Genomic DNA, 18340 nt, shown 5'->3' with positions numbered 1-18340 from the left:
AGATGTATTAATAATTCAGATCGAGAAGCACTGAAGGTGTTCGAGTCTCTCCTAAGGCGTTAAACAGTTTCATCAACCAATGAGTGATTCTTTTTTTCAGCCCCGAAACGATGGAGATCAGCAGACACGAAAAGAGAAGGAAATCAATATCGAGAACTTCAAAAATTTTCAAGCCCGAAGGCGATGGAAGGTAAGCAAAAAGCCTCCTCCTTTTCTATTCTCACTCTCATTGTTGATTTCGAGGAACACTTGTTCAACATGATAATCCGTGAATGTTACTGTGAACTCAGACTAAATCTCCATTTTGTGACTAGCACTCGATGCGTGTGGTGGCCTTGTGTAACAAGTTATCCCGATCCAGAGGATCCAAATTGGGCTTGGACGACGACGAATCCGGAGCGGCCACGCCTCCCATCGTTTCCAATATGGCCACAGGAACGCCCGCTGTACTAGAGGTGAGACGATTGCACGATTACGATCCATTATTTGTCGTACATTTTGTGTCATAGCAATTTTTCATGTCATCAAATCAGGGTGGCCATAAGACTCATCATAATGATGAATGAAGAAGGTTGATGTATTGATTTATGATTGAGCAATGAAGACATTCGAGTGTGTAAGCGAATTTGACTTTCGTAAATGACAGAAAAAAAGGTCAATAAATCAGTTTTCATGCGTAAAAGAGGCAATCTGACCCCGACAAATTGTGCAATGCCAGATGCAAAATGTTTTCAACAGCAGTCAGCCGATCCCAAAAATGGCTTTGCACCTCCTTTGGCCATTTCACTTGTGAATTGAATGGCTGGAAAATCGGTTTTTCATCGGCAAGCTCACGATTCCACCTTGCCAACACTACTGCTATGTGTCAACTCCTATGGGCCCCTTCCAAAGAGATGGTTGCTCGGTTGGTTGGATGGTTGGATGGTTGGTTGAGGATTGTGGTTGTCGTGCCACCTTGATTGCATCCTATTTAGAAAAGTGCTGGAAGAGAGTGCAGAAGTGCATTCCCCACTTCCTTTGTCTCGCTCTTTGTTTCGACGGGCTTTGATTATTCAATCAGAAAACTTAATTCCGCACTTATCAAGATTATAGAGAGTGTGTGTGGAGGAATATCATAAAAGTTTATTGGGTCTTCACCTCCAATTCCAATCATTCTCTCATCATCTCACCAAAATCAAAGATCCCATCTCACGCGACCTTGGAGGTCATAACAAATCGTCTAGAAACCTCCCAACCCTTCAGCAGAAGGTGAAAAGTTCAGACTCGCTTTTTTTCACTTCTTCAACTTTGGCTTGCACAAAGAGTTTGCCAAAATTGGAGTCCCCCCAAAAAGTGACTTTGATCTTGTCACGTGTCAGTCTGGACCTAGAGAGCGCGGGGGAATGGATTACAGGATCTTATTTATTTAGCTTTCAAGTTGGCACTTCTGAGCCACACCAGGGTGCCCATTTTGTGCATTGATCCCTAGGCCCTGTTAGCCAAATAGGCACGTTGCAGGCTGAAGTTTTCTTGACGTATTCGCCATGATATTTTTTTCAAGAAGTGCAACGATATATCCTCCCACTCTTGACTTGTAAAACACTTCTGAGCATTGATCTCGTAAGGGTCCCACTTAGATATTTGGTGTATACAAGCAGGGTAATGGATAGTTTTGCAGGTTCTTTTTAAACCAAAAAAAGCTTTTGGTTGAAATGGTTTGTAATGGAAATACACATCAACAAGACTTAAACTAGTTATTTAAATTCTACCTTATAACCAGTGGCTCTACGTGGATTGTATTGTATATTTTTTAATAGAACATGTTTCAGATGAAAAAATTGTGAGTTCTTTTTGGCTTGTTTTTTTCCCACTGGCTTTTCTAACCACTACAAGGAATGTAATTCCTAGAACTAGTGAAATGAAAAATAAAACAATTCATTTTTTTTCATCTTTTTTTTTCAATCATTATGACGTATCTTTTATTATTGTAAAATAACAGTCATTCCAATTGAAGTGCTTCTATGGCCAGATATAATGGTGAGTACACATTAGGTTTGGTATGTCAGCCAACACAATAAAGCAATACTTCAAAATTAATCTTTCGATTGAGGCGATTATTGTGGCGCAAATACCTACAAAATATTCTTTTTAAATGCCGAGCTTCTAACTAACAAAGAGAAACGTATTGTTTGATTGCAAGTGAATATACCAAGCCCGTCCAGCTTTACAAATGCCCATTCCGGATGCAAAACAAGGCGTGAATAATAATTTCCTGACTACAGTATTTGCACCCACATTCCATTTTTCCCATGGTACAATCGTCGGTAAAGGTGCATGTATCAAAAAAATGCAACTCCATTGTGAAGCTCAGTCAGTACATTTGAAACTGACGTGAATCATGAAAGTTCATGATGATGTTTCTTTTTTTTATTATTTAATACCTATGCTCAAGCCTGGTGAACATAATTTCACGTTTTGAAGGTCATTAACTTATTCTTCGCTAAATCAGATACTAAACAAGCCATCAGAAATATTTGCCCCTCGTACTCCAATCAACAAACCTCAGTATGTTGAACAGTACAACACTGTACACTACAGTATTTTGCCACCTCTAGAGGTTGGGTTCGAACAAGTCCGGTTTTAGAATGAGGAAAAAACGTGGGCCTGGCTCCACCAAACTCGCCATATGATTAGCATGTCATCCATCACGCAGAAAAAGGATGGGATGATCCAGGACATGTGCGGAAGAGGCCAGGAACAGCTCTTTTTTGTCCGTCTTTTTGGGGCCAAAATCGGTGACCAATGAATTCTTGGATGATGGAGGCAAGTTCTTTCTCAGATTGGCATTCCTAACTGCACCTGCCAAAAAAGTTCGCCTCCGTCTCCTTCCATGCCTGGATGAATTCCAAGCTCATCCATGGAAACAGAGTAGATCTAGAGAAGAATCCATGTTTAAATCGTTACGTCGTCGTCGTCCAAAAGACGAGTGTAGCTCCTATAGAGATGGACAAGCAACCAAACGGATCCAATGCTTCTTGATTCTTGCAAAGCAACTCGTTAATGGCAGAAACGGATATCCGAGGTACGTTAGAAACTAGAAAAGTAAACGTTAGAAAGAGAATCCACTCAGAATTGGGGTTGTGAACAATCAGAGCTTCAGACTGAAAACTACAGGGTTGCCGCAATGTATTCTCCCATGCTAAGAGAGGTGGATTATTGGGCATGTGAAGTGAAGAAAAAGCAGGGAGAGTTCAATTTTGGCATCCTGATTTTGGGGCTTTTTGTTGTAGCCTGTGGAACACAATGCAAACAAAACATCACAACCAACTTGCACCATGCACGTCTTCAAAACTTTAATATCAGAAGAACTGTGTTACAACATGTCAATTTTGAAGCAGTCTTGCCATTACATGGCTATCAATGTTTAGTATCCAATTTCTATGTGCTCAAAGAAATCGGCAAATTGAAAATATGACTGTTTGAACCAAAGCATGGGGCAAGATGTATGATGACTAACGCCTCACGAAACCTCTATAGATTGTGAAGGCAAATGGGCGAACGTAGAACCCAGGATAAGGAAGAGAAAAATATCGTCACATAAACTGCTCTCGCCTTGCCTTCAACGCAATTTCTTTTCCGGACATTATGTGACCCGAGGCACTAATTGAAAATAAGATTGTGATATAATTAGTAAAAAACAACACAAACGCATTATAATTCATTAACAAGGAATTAGCCCAATCAGCCATTTATTTGGTAGAGGCTGAATGACAAAGCGCCCTCTGGAGTGCAGAACGTAAACTATATTTCGTGCAGCGTAAGGGGGCTATTATGAAATTCTTGAGCAAGCCGGAGTTTGACAAGTCAATAGGCAATGTCATTGAACAGTATCCTAATGGTTTTCTGTCTGTTGATATGGCTGAAGTGTCTCAAAATATCTTAATGAAGGTCAGGGCGAAGAATCAAACTGTCGACCTCCCTTATGCTAAGAAACTGCCAATCACGACGTCTTATTTCCTCCCTGATAGGTTGATTTGTAATACACTGATGCTATCGTGATAAATGATGCTCGTACAAACAGTGATTATGCTCTACTTTTAAATGATTTCGTTTGCCACAGGCACATTGATTAAAAACTATTTTAATCATCCCCTAGACTGCCTTTGTATCTTTACCCGGGCCAAACGCCAATTTCTATAATCCATTTAGCTTCAAAAAATGGCTGGATTTTGAGTGACGCTAATTTAGCACTACCCTGTGCAACGCAACCAGCCGACCAAAACTTTGTCCAGAAGTCCTCCCATGCTTCTAGGCTCCATAGATTGTGGCGAACGAGGGCAGTCCTGTTGTTGTGTACGGTATATCCGTTTCTGTACGTACAGAGTCATTGGAATTGTCAGGTATTTCGCTTTTTGTACGTGCATTCTTCATTGCCACTGGCCTGGTTGGTGGTTAGAGGCCAGAAGCCCTCACGGACTTTGTAGGGGTGTGTGGGTGGAGTGAAACGAGTCAGACGAGAAAGACCGAGAAGAAAGCAACTAGAGCCACGACGGTGTTCTCCTTATCGCAAAACTAGGAGAAAGAGAGCCGTTCAGAAGGCCCTTTGAGGTCGGTTGTTTTGAGACCTGTGTTCGATCCAGTTCACATGGAGGCGTGAAGCAGTGTGTGTCCATCATGGACTTTGATTTGGGATCCTCAAGTACGTACAACTTCCCGAAGGTCAAGATTGAGAATCGATTCAAGGACGATGCGAATAAGTTGCATTCGGACTTGATTGGCGTGTCTTTGGACTTTACTCCGGGAACGACTCAGAGAGAGGTGCAGAACCCCAAGCCAAGGGTCGAGTTGAGAGTGGAAGATCTGGAAGTGGAGGAAGAGGATGAAGAGTTCTTCCAATACTCGTTGCCCATAACCAACATTCGTAATGGGCGAAGGGTGGGGTCCAAGGTAATTTGGAGGAGAGCTCGATTAAATTTCGTTATTCCCTGCGCTTTCGTTGATGGGAGTCATCATTTTGATCAGCAAGGATTGTGGATGAGCGGAATATGTTAGCAAATGATGTCTTTTGGCATTTAATTTCAATAGAATGTGTGTGAGCGTGTGGACAAAAATAAGGTAAGCAATATGGCTTTCAAACGCTAAAAGGCCTTTTCAATTGGATTTTTTGGTCACGCCAATTAGAAATCAGTATTTATAGAAATAAATGTTGAAAAATGATTTGCTCTAGAAATGTTAATTTTGGGTATTTCTGATGCTTTGAGTAATGACCAAAAAAACAGCAACAATGAAATGAGGCTAGTTAATGTCCATCATGTGTACTAACCAAAGGAGTCTTCTGTTCTGTATGTTTTAAAGCTTCTTTTAATGCACGTGGGTAAATAAAAGCCATTCTCTAAAAAATACCGCAGGCTGCTCACTCAAAAAGCTATATTTAATAACGCGAATCTTTTTATTTGCACTTGTGATTTTGCAACCATCGCCTGTCTCTATTCATCCACTAGAGATACCATATTTTACAACTCTAAACCGAGTCGATGCGACATTTCTTTTTGAGATGTTGTTGAATCAATTTTGTCTTATATACAACCTAGGCCTACATGTGCCTCTAAAGGTTGAAATCTGTTTTGACGTGGCATCCCCGGCCTAAACTTTTGCCAGTTCCACCACATCTTTCATAGTTAGTTTTCTGACAAAACCTCCCATCAAAAGTTAAAGAAAGTTTTCACTCGAAATATCGAACCTTTCCTTACATACCAATGTCGGTATTTTCTTCAATTCAAAATCAAAATTCATTGACTACAGACTCTTGCAAATTTCACTTCCAAAGTGCACTGGCTCATGCGTTTGGCACCAACTCTCATGATGAAGAAGTCACATGCGTTCTGAACAACGATACGTGATTTGGAGGATTTTTTATTGAACATAATTTGCAAAAATCATCCTCTCTCGAGATTGCTTGTTCTATGCGAATTGGTATTTTACCCAACGAATGGATTTGCATTTTGAAAAGCGGATGACTTCCGTTGAGTTCCACAAGGTCTCGTAATTAAAGAAGAAAGACAGGGTTTCCAAAATATAATGTGCTCGAAAATTGCTCGCACCCTCATACAAAGATTTATTCTCAGTTGGAATCCAATTGCTTCATAATCAAATTGTCGTTCAGAATCCCAACCACGGATATCCACGTCTCCGCCTGGACATGGCATTAAATCCGGCAAGTCGTTTTTCGATGGAAGGGATGCTTTCGGCTGACATGGCTGGATTAGTGACTCCTTTTTTACGATCCTCGGAAAAGAAAGAGAGGGGATTGTCTTGGAAGTAGAATAATGGATTGGGAATATAGTTGCACTATAGTGGTATTATATCCAAGAATTCGGCTTTAACGTCCATTCAGAAGAAGTATGAGAGTGATTCTCCGCAGCCATATTAGGGATCTTCTCTGCCTTTTGTCATTGGCGCAAGTAATAGCTCCATGATGGTGCAGAAAGGTTCTTCGAACAATCTGAAAATGACAAAGCATGAATTTATTTCATTCTCTGTCTCCCGTCAGTTTATCCTGCCTCTGCTCACTCGCTCAGCTTGGGCTTCTTCCCCCTGAAACCCTTCAACAACCGGAGACATTGCTTTAGAGGTCAAAATTCGAGGCAACATGCGGGGTTTTCGACTTTTTTTCAAAAAACATGATCAGCTAACGAAAATGCATAATGATTATGTTTTTATTGCGACTGCTGTTCAGACCATCTTTTTAAAATACGTAAATGGATATGTATGGTCAAATATATACAAATAATAAAATATATGGAAATGGAAACGACGTTGAAATGGATGCTAAAATCGTTATGTCACAGATCAGTTGACTGGGTTTGGTTAAGGGCACATAAAGTAAATTCATAACCATGGAGTAGACAGTACAGATACCATTTGGTAGCGGGAAATGATGAAATTTTAGTTTTTTGTTGATGAGCAATTCCATACCTTTTTCTTGACTGAAAATCTTGAATTTCCTAAAAAATGTCTTAGCTATCTCATTGAGAGACTAAATCATGACGCCAAATTTAACTTCTTCTCAAGAATTCGAAGAATTCAAATTTAGAACTGTACGTAGCAAAACGTTTTAAAATAAAAAGACAGTAACTTCAATATTGCTTTTTAAATTTGCAGTTATGAAGATTGCATTCCGAAGGTAGATGATGAAATTTGTTAATGTTTAAAATGTCTAGTTATGAAAATGTTTGAGCCGATAACCTCAAAATCTGACCTCTACACTTGTTCGAGCGACAAGGTGCTCAATGATTCGTGCTTTGAGAGTTCAATCACACTAATAATCGAACAGGCCAACAACCATACTCTTCAAAAACACTCTATGGATTGCTGCTCATGATAAATGTCATGCCCATTCCAAGTACAAATGTGTTGTCATTCGCCAAGACCACTCAAGAGATTTTCCCCGCCCATTATCACATCGATACTCTTGTCCATTCACAGGAGGACAATTTCGTTCTCTCCGCCATTTTCTGCGCCATCGAGGAGGACAACCAAGAGGGCCTCAAGAAGCTCTTGTCCATGGCCAGCATTGACGTGAACCAGAGTAACAAGCAGGGCGAGAGCTCCATTCATATTGCGGCCGGATTTGGACGCTTTGAGATCATGAAGATCCTGGCCCAGAAGGGCGCCAATCTCGGATTGGTAGACCACCAAGGAGACAGTACGATCGTTTGGGCAGCCAGACAAGGTCACACCGAGACCATCAAATACCTGGTGTCTCAGGGCGTCCATTTGAATATGATCAACAAGGTAAGTTCCGGATATTAGCAATGGACTATATCGTAATACTGTTCCTCGTCGTTAATGGTCTGACCTATACTCCGGGGTTTATGGACCATATTTCATACCAGTCACATCCATCAAGTCTTCAGATCTTTATTACGGGAGTCGAACTCGCATCTGATTCAAAATGTACCATTAGCCAGGCCTCGGAATAGTGAATTAGCCGCGCTGATTTGCATTTTTCTATGCCCAACACACAATGTTTTGAGATAAAAGATCAATTTGTAATGCATTGTGGACCACTCTGTAAAAGTGGCTCAGAGCCTGTTGTAACCAACTTGTTTCGATTTTTCTAGGGTGGGGAATCTTGTCTGCACGCCGCTTGTAAATACGGCCAAGTGGAGGCCGTTCAGTATTTAACTTCTATTCATATCAACCTCGACCTTCAAGACCAGGTAAGATGAATAAAAGAAAGGGTCTTGATATTTTTCACAGTGATCTTCAGCTCCATCGGGAATGAGACTTGACTTTTTAAGTATATGAGTTCAATTCAAGTTGAATTGGAATACGTTGGAAATCCTGGGTGGCATAACATGTATGGATAAAAGAGATTGTGGGTATTGTACGGAGTTTAAACCGGGATGGTTGCATTTACTTGCCACAGTGAACATGACGAGACAAAAACATATTCAGAGTTTCCAGATCAAAACGCCACCTAAATCGAGCTCAGTCACCTAGCCAAGTGATTAGGGCAATAGAAATAAATCTGACCTTCACATATTTTTACCTGGCAAACCTGAAAGATCTAAGTCACAGGGACTCTTCTTTGGCGCATTGACTCAGAAAAGTGGAGACACTGGGAAGCTAATTAGTGTAGCTGTTTTTCAATTTTACGCGCTGAAAATAATGACATAGTTCAAAGCCAAGTGAAGCCTGGAAACTTGTCGACAGACCCGGAGGGAGATTGGCCTGCCACAATGGTCATTTCACAGATCCTGGAGGGACGAGGGAAAATTAAAATGCAAATACCCTCGGGCCTCAATCAACTATTGGAGGGGAAACGGAACAAGCCATTGCTGACCAACAAGGGCCAGGAAATGAGCCGTAAATGGAAGGCGTCAATCTTGGTAATGAGCAAATTCTGCAAAATCTCTTTCTGCTCAGAATTGCAACCACGACAAGATTGGCAATATCATTAAGGGGACCAATTGCATGGACCATCCAAGTTGAATTGCAAACATGCCAAGATTTGATTTTTTTTTTCAAAAGTTGGGCGGTGGAGGATGGATGGATATCATCTCCCCAAAGCAGAGCTCATCCCAGCAGACTTCTTCGTTCGCTCCGCCCGTAATGTAAACAAGATAATAGGCCCTATAAATTTACTCTCTCGTGAGGCCTCGTGAAAAATTGAAAAAATGTACACACAAGGATGAGTGCATCCAGTCTTCGTGTTGGGGGTTTGGAGCCATGGCAAGCGATGCATTTTCTTGCCACCATCCATTAGTTTCTAGCTTTGCATGCACACCAGCCATATCTCACTACAAACAGCGGTTTGGCAATCAGAAGCCACTCGATGGCAAGAATCTCATTGAGATTTCCATCACCGATTGCTGCCTCAAGGATCCAAGATAAGCGAATTGCCCTAGTTTATATCAATCCTGCAGGACTAAAAGAATAGCAGTTCCAGGCGAAGAATCTCATGCCACGACCAAGTCTGGGTTTTTAATACGCGTTTCCATTATTTCTAGCATCTTGATACCGCTCTTCACGTGTCCGCTTGGAATGGCTTCTCACAGATCCTGCAAATTCTCTTGGCAGCAGGAGCGAATAAACATCTTAAAAATGAGGTACGTTTCTACCTTTGCTTCCCAGATTACCTGAGTCCACCCTCCACTTTTCACACTTTCCAATAATCAATCATAGCCACAGAACAAATACTCTGAGCGAAGTCGAGAGGTTTAGGGGGGGTCGGGCGTCTTCTCGGTCTCTTCTTCTTCCTCTTTTTGTTGTAATAGGATTATCTCACCATTCTGTTCTTGAGTAGTGTTAGGCAGAAGCCTGAACAAAGCTTCGCTTGACATGAATGCCAAGAAGTGGGCGTGACGGTGCTTGTAACTCAATTACTTTCCGAGGCGTGATCATGATTATGAGCATCTTGCGCGTAAATCTTCTCAAGGCATCTAATCCCTCGATTAAACCACTTTATAAAGAGAGAGATTCTTCTTCTTTATTCAAGGATGACGAGTCTCCACTTCATGTGGCCAGTTCGAGAGGCCACTTGGAATGCGTCCGATGCTTAATCGAGGCCAAACCTGACCTCGATGACCAGGATAAGTGGGGCAACACTGCTTTACATATGGCCATCCGGAGGCAATATACCGGCGTGGCCATGCTGTTACTGCATGCGGGAGCAGACTTCGATATCGTCAATTGTGTGAGTACCATACTTGAGACAATGGTGGGCGGTGATAGGCTCATCATAAATCAGTGGCATGGCGTCAAGGTTTAATGAAACCCAGTCTGCTACCTCAAACACCAATAAAGGTACTTTGATTGCAAGAAGTTGTGGTTCATTTTTATTTCAGAGTGGAGATACGGCCCTGCATTTAGCCACCAGAGAAGGATTACTCACGGTGGCACAATCATTATGTGCTTTTGGGTGCTCCGTGGACCTCACTAATACAGAGGGCCAGTTTCCTCTTCACCTGGCGGCTAAAAATGGTCACACTGAGATTGTGCGTTGTCTTTGCTTGGCCGGGAGTCGAACCGACGCCAAGAATAAGGACGGAATGACCCCTGACCTGACTGCCATGGCCAATGGACATCCTCACATCAGCGAGCTTCTCAAGCGTTTAAGAAGGGTAAGGATATCAATCATCACCCCACTGCCAGGTTAAACTTGGGGTTGATTTGGTGTATGATGAATTTTGATGATATTTCAGGAATCATGTTGTGACGATTACATTGATCAACTGATCCCCACATCCTTGCCCATAACCAAAATCAAGTTGAAGATATTTGGTCAGTCCGCAGTGGGGAAAACCAGTTTGATTGAATCACTCCGTGCCGGTTACTTTACTGGTTTGTTCCGAAGAAGCAAGCGCAACTCTGTTAAAACGAATGCCAAGCTTCCCAAAGGTAGTTCTTTCTCGTTCCATTGGTTTTAGCTCCTCTGTTTGTGGGTAAATTGGATATGGTTAAAATAGAACAGCACACAGATATAGGTATCCTACCCAGTGCCTTGACTTGAAGCCATGACACCGGTTCGGATATCTCTACAACACACCTCTAATGCATTGTCAACATTTGATCTTAAATTGCATGTTTCTCGTTTGGTCGTTTTTAGCACCTCGATGTTCACCCTTCATTTTCAGAGTCTAGTTCGAGCTCGAAACCCGCCAGCACAGCCTCAAGAGCTGTGGCCTCAGGTGTGAAGAACCATCCTTTGCAACGGGCTAGTCCCACGAAAACCAGTCAACGGAAAAAGGAATACTCAATCTCATCGGGAAAGGACGATGACGCTACTTTGGGCAAATGGCAGAGAGACATGAGGCTCAGAATGAAGACTGTTAATCCTGAACACACCATTGGAGGTAGTGTTTGAATGTTTCATTTCGTATTCACGCGGGTGTTTGTTTCGTCTCAAACGTTTTGGTTGAATTGTTATTAATTTTTTTTGTTTGTTTTTTCACGGGCTTTTCTAACCGCTTCAAGGAATGTAATCCCCAGTACTATTAAAATGAAAGGTTATTATTCATCTATTTATTACCTTTCAATCTTTATATGATATTTGCTCTACCAACGAATTTGAGTTGGCAGACCGATGTAGTCCTTGAAGGTAGGGTTGATCTGGAATGCTATCTAAAAACTTGTCCACGTCTGACTTGAAGGATACTANAATGTAGGGTTGGTCTGGAATGCTACTTAAAGTAATTGTCCAAGTCTGACTTGAAAGATGCTACCAGATCAACAAGGCCTACGTATTCCCTATGAATATTAGAGGGAAGCAAATTAAACAATGAGGGAGCCCGAGAAAGAAGAGAATTGGGCTTCATTGTTCGAACTAGCCTGGATTCTCGAGGACTTGAAGGTGCTTTCAATACGCACATTAAGCCTCTACGGTCACTAGAATTGATCCTAAATCCTGCGTTGGGACAAACCTCATGGATGCTTTTGAAGACGTACAGTATCAGATACCTTTCGTACCTTCTCTGAACACTGTACAGTCCCAACTTTTCTAGTCTCTCCCAATACGAGAGCTCTCTCATTCTTGTGATGCTCCTAGTGAAACATCTTTGGACTTGTTCGACCTTTTGCAAACCCGCTGAACTCATTGGAGCCCAAATGGGTGAAGCATATTCAAGATGTGGCTGGACAATCGACTTGTGCACAATTAGCATCGTGATGCTATCTCGGGACTTAAACGTGCGATATATTCAACCACACATTTGAAAAGCTTTACCCACCTTCAACTGGATATGCTCATTGAGCTCTCCATCATTTTGGAGGACTGCACCTAAGCCTTTCATGGATGAGACCTGCTCAATATTTTTACCTCCATTATCTACGAGTGGAGTATTCAAAGAAGTTGACCCGAAGGTCAATTTCATTCCGTTCAGGACCATATTACTCTCAGTTACCCAAGAGTAGATTCGATCAAAGTCCTTTGTAAGGCTACTGGAATCTTAGCCATTCCTACCAGAAACTAACTTTGTATCATCAGTATAAGAAGAGAGACTGGCAGTAATACTAAGCTTTTGAAGCGGGGCAACGAATATTATAAAAAGGAGAGGGCCTAGGATGGAACCCTGGGGAACACCTGAATTTGATTCCTATCTTGAAACAAGATTTTATCCAATTGAGAACTTTGCCTTGGATCCCAATGTCATGAAGTCTATTCAACAAAAGACCATGATCTACTTCATCAGAGGCCTTGGCAAAATCAAGATAGACAACATCAACTGACTCGTGTCTTTCCAGTCCATCAATGACCTGCTCTACGTCAAATGCTCAATCAGTTGGGCAACCGTGCTAAAATGTGCCCGGACCCATGCTGGCTAGGAGGAAAAACTTCATTAACTTCAAGAAATTCAACAAGTTTGAACTTCATGATCTTTTCAAACACCTTCGCAATATTCGAAGTGAGAGAAATCGGCCTGTAGTTACTGGGGAGTGACTTATCTTCCCCTTTAAAAATTGGAACAACATGATCTAACTTTAGTAAAGATGGAAACTTGCCCTGATCCAAGATGCAACGCATCAAGTACGAGAAAACAGGAGCGAGAACCAGTGAGCATCTCATCAGAAACTGAGATGTCACACCATCAGGACCAGGAGAGCTGGAAAGCCTCAAGTCCCTTATGGCCTCTAAAGCATCTTGATCTGTGACTACAAGATCATCTAAACGCTCAGCTTGACTAACCATGTCAATCTCAACAGACTCATCTTCAGAGCAATGAGCTGTTGCTTCCGAACTCAGTGGGGTTGAAAACACACTAGAGAACTGATCTCCAAGCATGTTAGCCATAGTCTCTACATTGCTAATGGCTGCCCCATCAACCTCAAAAGGCCCAACAGAGTGTTTCATTTTTCTCTTAGAGTTCGCATAAGAGAAAAATGCCTTCGGATTCGACCTGACCTCCTGAACCACCTTACTCTCAGTTTGTAACTGGTCATATTCGATGGAGGCCTTAATCTTACCCTGAACTACGTCCAACTTTTTTTGGAGAGCAGCCACAATTACTGGATTCGAAGTGCTCTTCAGCCTTTTTGCTAGTTTGCAACTCTTTTTGAACAAAGTCTTCCTATATTTTGGAATTTTTGTCCGTGTACCACCTTTCGGAACACATTCAGAGATTGCTAAACTGGAGCAAACTTCCTTAAAAACTGAAACTAACTTATCAATGGCTGCATCTATGGACGATTCCTGTTTCAGAATTGAAATCAGGTCAAGTTCTTCTAATCTTTCTATAATCAACGGCCAATGTTCATCTTTGAACTTGAACTTAGCCAAACCGACCTTTTTGGCCGGTTTTACTCTAGAGCACGCCGGCTTTTGAGTAATGGTCGACCCTATCTCAAGAACATGATGATCTGACAGATTAGTAGGTGTCACATGGACATACTGGATCAGATCAGGGTCATTGGAAAAGACCAAGTCGAGAACGCTATTCTCTCTAGTGGCTACACCAACGTGCTGGGAGAAATTGCGCAAGATCGCGAATTCTTCCAGCTTTTCGAACGACTGAGATGTCGATTTCGAAATGGGAATATACCCATCAGGACTAACCTCCCACTCTACAACGCTAGCCGGAAAATTAAAGTCCCCTACAAAGAAAACCTTCGAGCAAACTGCCAGGTCCAACTCATTTCCAGTGAATTGGAGAGCTGACGAAAAAGAGCTTGCTGAACAAGAAGGGGGTCTATACATTGTAACAATAGACAAATCAAGACCTCGAAGATGACAAACTAAGACCTCTACTTCTCCATTCGACATTTGTACATGACTAATGTGCAAATCATTCCTAACATATAGGCATACGCCCCCATGTGGGAATATGGGATTATCAGGGCGTATCCTATCACAACGAACTAAGTTGAAACTAAATTTGGTTAGTTCTTCATCTAAGACCCCTGGCCGAAGCCAGGTTTCTGTTATAGAGATGAATGCAATCTCTCTCTCAACGGCTAGTTCTTCTAAGATCTTAACTTTTGTGCTGTCTTTTTTAGAAATCAGACAATGCACGTTCAAATATAGCCCTTTACGGGCCTCTCTTTTGACGGACCAAGTTCACAAGATCTTGGACCATCCTCTCCAGCCGTAAAAAATCCCTCTTATCAACAAACCTTTGTTCTACTGGAGGCAAAGCATGAGCTAATGGGTAAGGTTGGGTTTGGGAAATGGGTTGGGCAGCTACGTTTGAATAGGAACGTATTTTGGGAATAAGGATGGGGTAAGGAATATTAGGGAGGAGAGTGTTTATAATAATAGGGGTGGATTGGAAATTTGAAGGAAGAGGAGGGAAGTGGGAGAGAACATGGGGGTAGAAGGAGAGGGAGGGAGGAAGCTAAATGGGTTAAGGAAAAGGGGTGGGGTGGGATTAGCTTTAGGAATAGGGTCAGCTCTAAAACTTCGAAACTGAACTATCCTATTTCTCGACTCTCTATGCGTCCCTTCTACGTGGACGGAGGTACACCGTACATGAAAGCACGTCGTAAGTCTCAGGGACTGACGGCACATGTACAGGTGAAAAAAAGGACAATCTACCTTCGAACGTCCCTTCTTCCCATTGTACTTCTCATGGCCCAACTTGAGAAGTTTTTGACACCATTAAGGGTGGTCAAACTGACAGCCTTTTCCTTCATCAGGACAAGGCTGCTTCCGGTAAACATGACAGACTGTTTTCTCTACAAATGTCTTTTCCTACTCTATTTCAAGAGAAGCTACTACTGGGTGAACCTGTTCTTCAAGCAGCACCCTGGTTTCATTGACCCAAGCAACTAAAGCCTCTATAATAAAGGGCTTATTGACTATGGAAGGATCCTTCCCTGCTAAGACCAAGTCCAAACATTGTTTAGCCTCTTTGCTGACTTCTCTAAAAATAGCTTCCGTCATGAATGTAGATACAGGACAACCAACCAAAATGGGAATGAACTACTTCACATCAAACTAAACATGCAAATCTAAGATGGAGATAGTAAACAAGAAGTAAGGGACAGAGAAAAGCAAGGAATCAAGAACATGAGTAAACTAGGAATACAACACGAAAACACAGAAATAAACTCAACAAACTGGTTTAACACAAAATGAAATCAACACACTAATGAACAATAAATCTAATTGTCAAGGACCAATACAATCAAACAAAAGAGCAACACATAACGATTTGGAATTAGAAATACTACACTACAAATCAGAGAGAAACTGCTAAAGCTAGACATAAACATAAATGAGCAATAAACTTATTAGGTTTTAAAGTAATTACGTCTTACCAAAGAGCCGTGAATAACCAAACCTAATTGAGTGAGTGAATGGCAATTCCCATTCATTCACCCACACACAAACACCACGAACACTACACGTTCACAACAACCAAGGAGCAACAGAGGAAGTCACACCTTGGTTCGAAATTCCTGAGAGATAAGAACAGCAGCAAACTAAAATGCGACTGTTCTCGGCGAGCTCCAAAACAGGAATGAAAAAGTTTTTTTCCAAAGGCGGGATACGAACTCACGTTCTGTGGGGAATAAAGTCGTACCTCTATTGGGTGCATTAGACCATTCAGTTACCACAGTTCCAATTACCAAAATTGTACTAAATTGAAAAATTTCTTCTCCTTTGACCAATTCTTTCGGTGTTCCAGGCATGCCTCCGTCTCCTTCCAGTGTGAGAAGTGCAGTGGCAGCTTTTGAGAGTCATGAGTCTATCCACGATGATTACACCAAAGGAATTGACGTCCTTCAGGTATGTTTTACATGCAAATCTGTCTATCTAATTTCGATTTGGATACAGAGATTCACTTGTTATGATTTGTTTTAGTGCTCATTGGGAAATGCTGGTGACATAAGTATTTGGGAGTTCTCCGGCGAAGAGAACTACTTCTTCCTTTACGATCACTTCATCGGGAATGTGAATTGCATTCACGCCATAGTTTTTAGTTTGGAAGATTCGCGCAATGACCAATTGGAACAAGTTCGCTTTTGGCTCACATTTCTTCGCAGTCGCATTCCACCAGTGGAACCTTTAGGTAAATGATAAACGCTCTGGTGGCATATTTGGCATATTTAGCATATTTAGGGTTTTAACCAATATGTTAAGCTGGACACATGTATTCTTATAATAGTAATCTCTAATTCCTGTGGATCAAAATCTGCAGGGTAATCCAAGACTAAACTTTCATAACAATTACAGATGTCAATACAACAGCTTTGACTTGTGAGTCCGTCCCCCAAGTAATCAAAAGCCAGTAGGGGCACTTCAAATTACCATGGCCAGTGCCAGGGTGACCGAAATTGGTACTGGGATTACCGCATGGGCAGGAAAATTCAATTTGCTCCCAGAGATAACCAGTTTTTATACCTGAGGAAACCTACTTTCTTCTGTTTTAGAAATTGACTTCAGCCAATGTCATTCCTTGAAAGTCCTCAGTGGGTTGCTGTTTGTAGTTGTAGCTTGATAAAATATGCTCATTCAATGTGTGTGGTAGGATCAGATATGTGTCTTAGGAAAGAGATGGTAGGCGTTACCCTGAATTGAATTGAATCACGTGCAGACATGCGTCAGGAGTGCCAATTTCTTATCAAAATAGTAAAAATATTATTTTTCGGCCCAAAGAAAACTAGCCAAAAGAGGCCTTAAATGCTTCAAGATATGAAAACGGGCCAAATAGGCATATAACGGTCCAGGATGCAAAAAGATGCAAATAAGGGTCCAGGATGTAAATAAATCTTATTTGCAAAAGTTTGAGAACATCAATGATAATATCATTTTACTATTCTGCAAATTTGTCATTCACCTTTATAGGTGACCAAGGGAAGTCAAACAAGCCCGCTCGGATCATTTTGGTGGCCACACATGCAGATGTGAAGTCTTGTTCCAAAAACGCCGTAGGAGAGCACACTTCCAAGGACGCTGATCACGTGCTCAAACAGATATTGACGGAATTCGGTAACGTTTTCGATCTCCATCCTCGGACGTTTGTTTTGGATGCCAATGTGAGCAACTCTCAAGACATGAAAACGCTCAAACACGCCATTAGTGAGCTGAAAACGGAAATTATTGATGTAAGTTGAACCAATCTCTGTGCATGGGACCATGGCATGACTTTAAAATGGGGCAAACTGAGGCTTGGCGATTCTTTCAATTCTAAATATGATCCTCTTTCTTCCTAACTTTTCTCTGGGATTTGGGCATTCAGGGTCGAGATGCAAAAGTCACGAATGTTTTGGCCGAAAACGATGTAATCATTCAAGATGGTTTGACGGCTGATCTTTCTTACACTCTTGTAACCCAACGAGAACCTGACAAAAAGGTATCCAAGATCCTCCAATTCCAAGCAGTTTGAGGCAACAAAGGTTTTTTTTGATCGAATTTACAGGGTTTGCCGCGGTCCACCCGATTCCTGGAACTGGTCTTAAGTTACTTACCCGATTGGAGAAAGTCTTTGTCGCAATATCCGGTGATTCCTTGGCAACAGTTTATGAAGCACGTCCGGGAACAAATCAATCCTTTGTCCGCGGATGACCACCTAAAAGAGGTCATTCAACAGCTTCAACTTATGGGCGAGGTTCGTTCCACAATGGGGGTAATTTTCCCTAGAACTTTTTCATTTCCTAATCTCTCACCGAACCTCAGGTTATTTACGCGAAAGGCGACCTCTGCGATTTGATTGTCTTGGACCCCAAATGGTTGACCCAAACAGTGTGTGGGTTTTTGCTCAGCCGAGACTTCAAAATCAAGGCCAGACCCAATGGTTGCTACTCAGTGGAGGAATTCCAATTGGCTGCTCCCTCATGGGACGCCTTTGAGTTGCTACCTATCCTAGAGTCCCTTGGAATGTGCACCCAGGTAAGTTGTTAATCTGATTGCTAAATC

General features: G+C 41.8%; 1 protein-coding gene and 1 long non-coding RNA gene across 5 annotated transcripts in view; one reads left to right on the top strand and one right to left on the bottom strand.

The window, feature by feature from the left end:
* The window catches only part of LOC131878695 (death-associated protein kinase 1-like), a 61296-nt gene that overhangs the window by 40098 nt on the left and 2858 nt on the right, over window positions 1-18340 (top strand). The window contains exons 8-22 of one of the 4 annotated variants that reach the window (XM_059224772.1): window positions 101-190; window positions 315-455; window positions 7465-7773; window positions 8103-8201; window positions 9495-9593; window positions 9983-10180; window positions 10332-10607; window positions 10689-10884; window positions 11121-11339; window positions 16110-16210; window positions 16286-16493; window positions 17270-17529; window positions 17664-17777; window positions 17844-18032; window positions 18101-18313. In XM_059224772.1, the coding sequence (XP_059080755.1) occupies window positions 101-190; window positions 315-455; window positions 7465-7773; window positions 8103-8201; window positions 9495-9593; window positions 9983-10180; window positions 10332-10607; window positions 10689-10884; window positions 11121-11339; window positions 16110-16210; window positions 16286-16493; window positions 17270-17529; window positions 17664-17777; window positions 17844-18032; window positions 18101-18313 (2712 nt within the window). Of the gene's footprint in view, window positions 1-100; window positions 191-314; window positions 456-4192; window positions 4927-7464; window positions 7774-8102; window positions 8202-9494; window positions 9594-9982; window positions 10181-10331; window positions 10608-10688; window positions 10885-11120; window positions 11340-16109; window positions 16211-16285; window positions 16494-17269; window positions 17530-17663; window positions 17778-17843; window positions 18033-18100; window positions 18314-18340 lie in introns of those variants that run through there. The other 3 variants (XM_059224774.1, XM_059224773.1, XM_059224775.1) reach the window with 3 other exon arrangements.
* LOC131878719 (uncharacterized) lies at window positions 17176-18033 on the bottom strand. The gene is made up of 2 exons (XR_009373063.1): window positions 17893-18033; window positions 17176-17508 (listed from the first exon to the last, which is right to left on the bottom strand). It is a non-coding gene; the product is annotated as an uncharacterized LOC131878719 (long non-coding RNA).

Source organism: Tigriopus californicus, chromosome 4 (genome assembly GCF_007210705.1).
Source record: "Tigriopus californicus strain San Diego chromosome 4, Tcal_SD_v2.1, whole genome shotgun sequence".
NCBI classification, from domain to species: Eukaryota; Metazoa; Arthropoda; class Copepoda; order Harpacticoida; family Harpacticidae; genus Tigriopus; species Tigriopus californicus.
The sequence above is the reverse complement of the archived record's forward strand: the minus strand, read 5'-3'. Positions and strand labels throughout refer to the sequence as shown.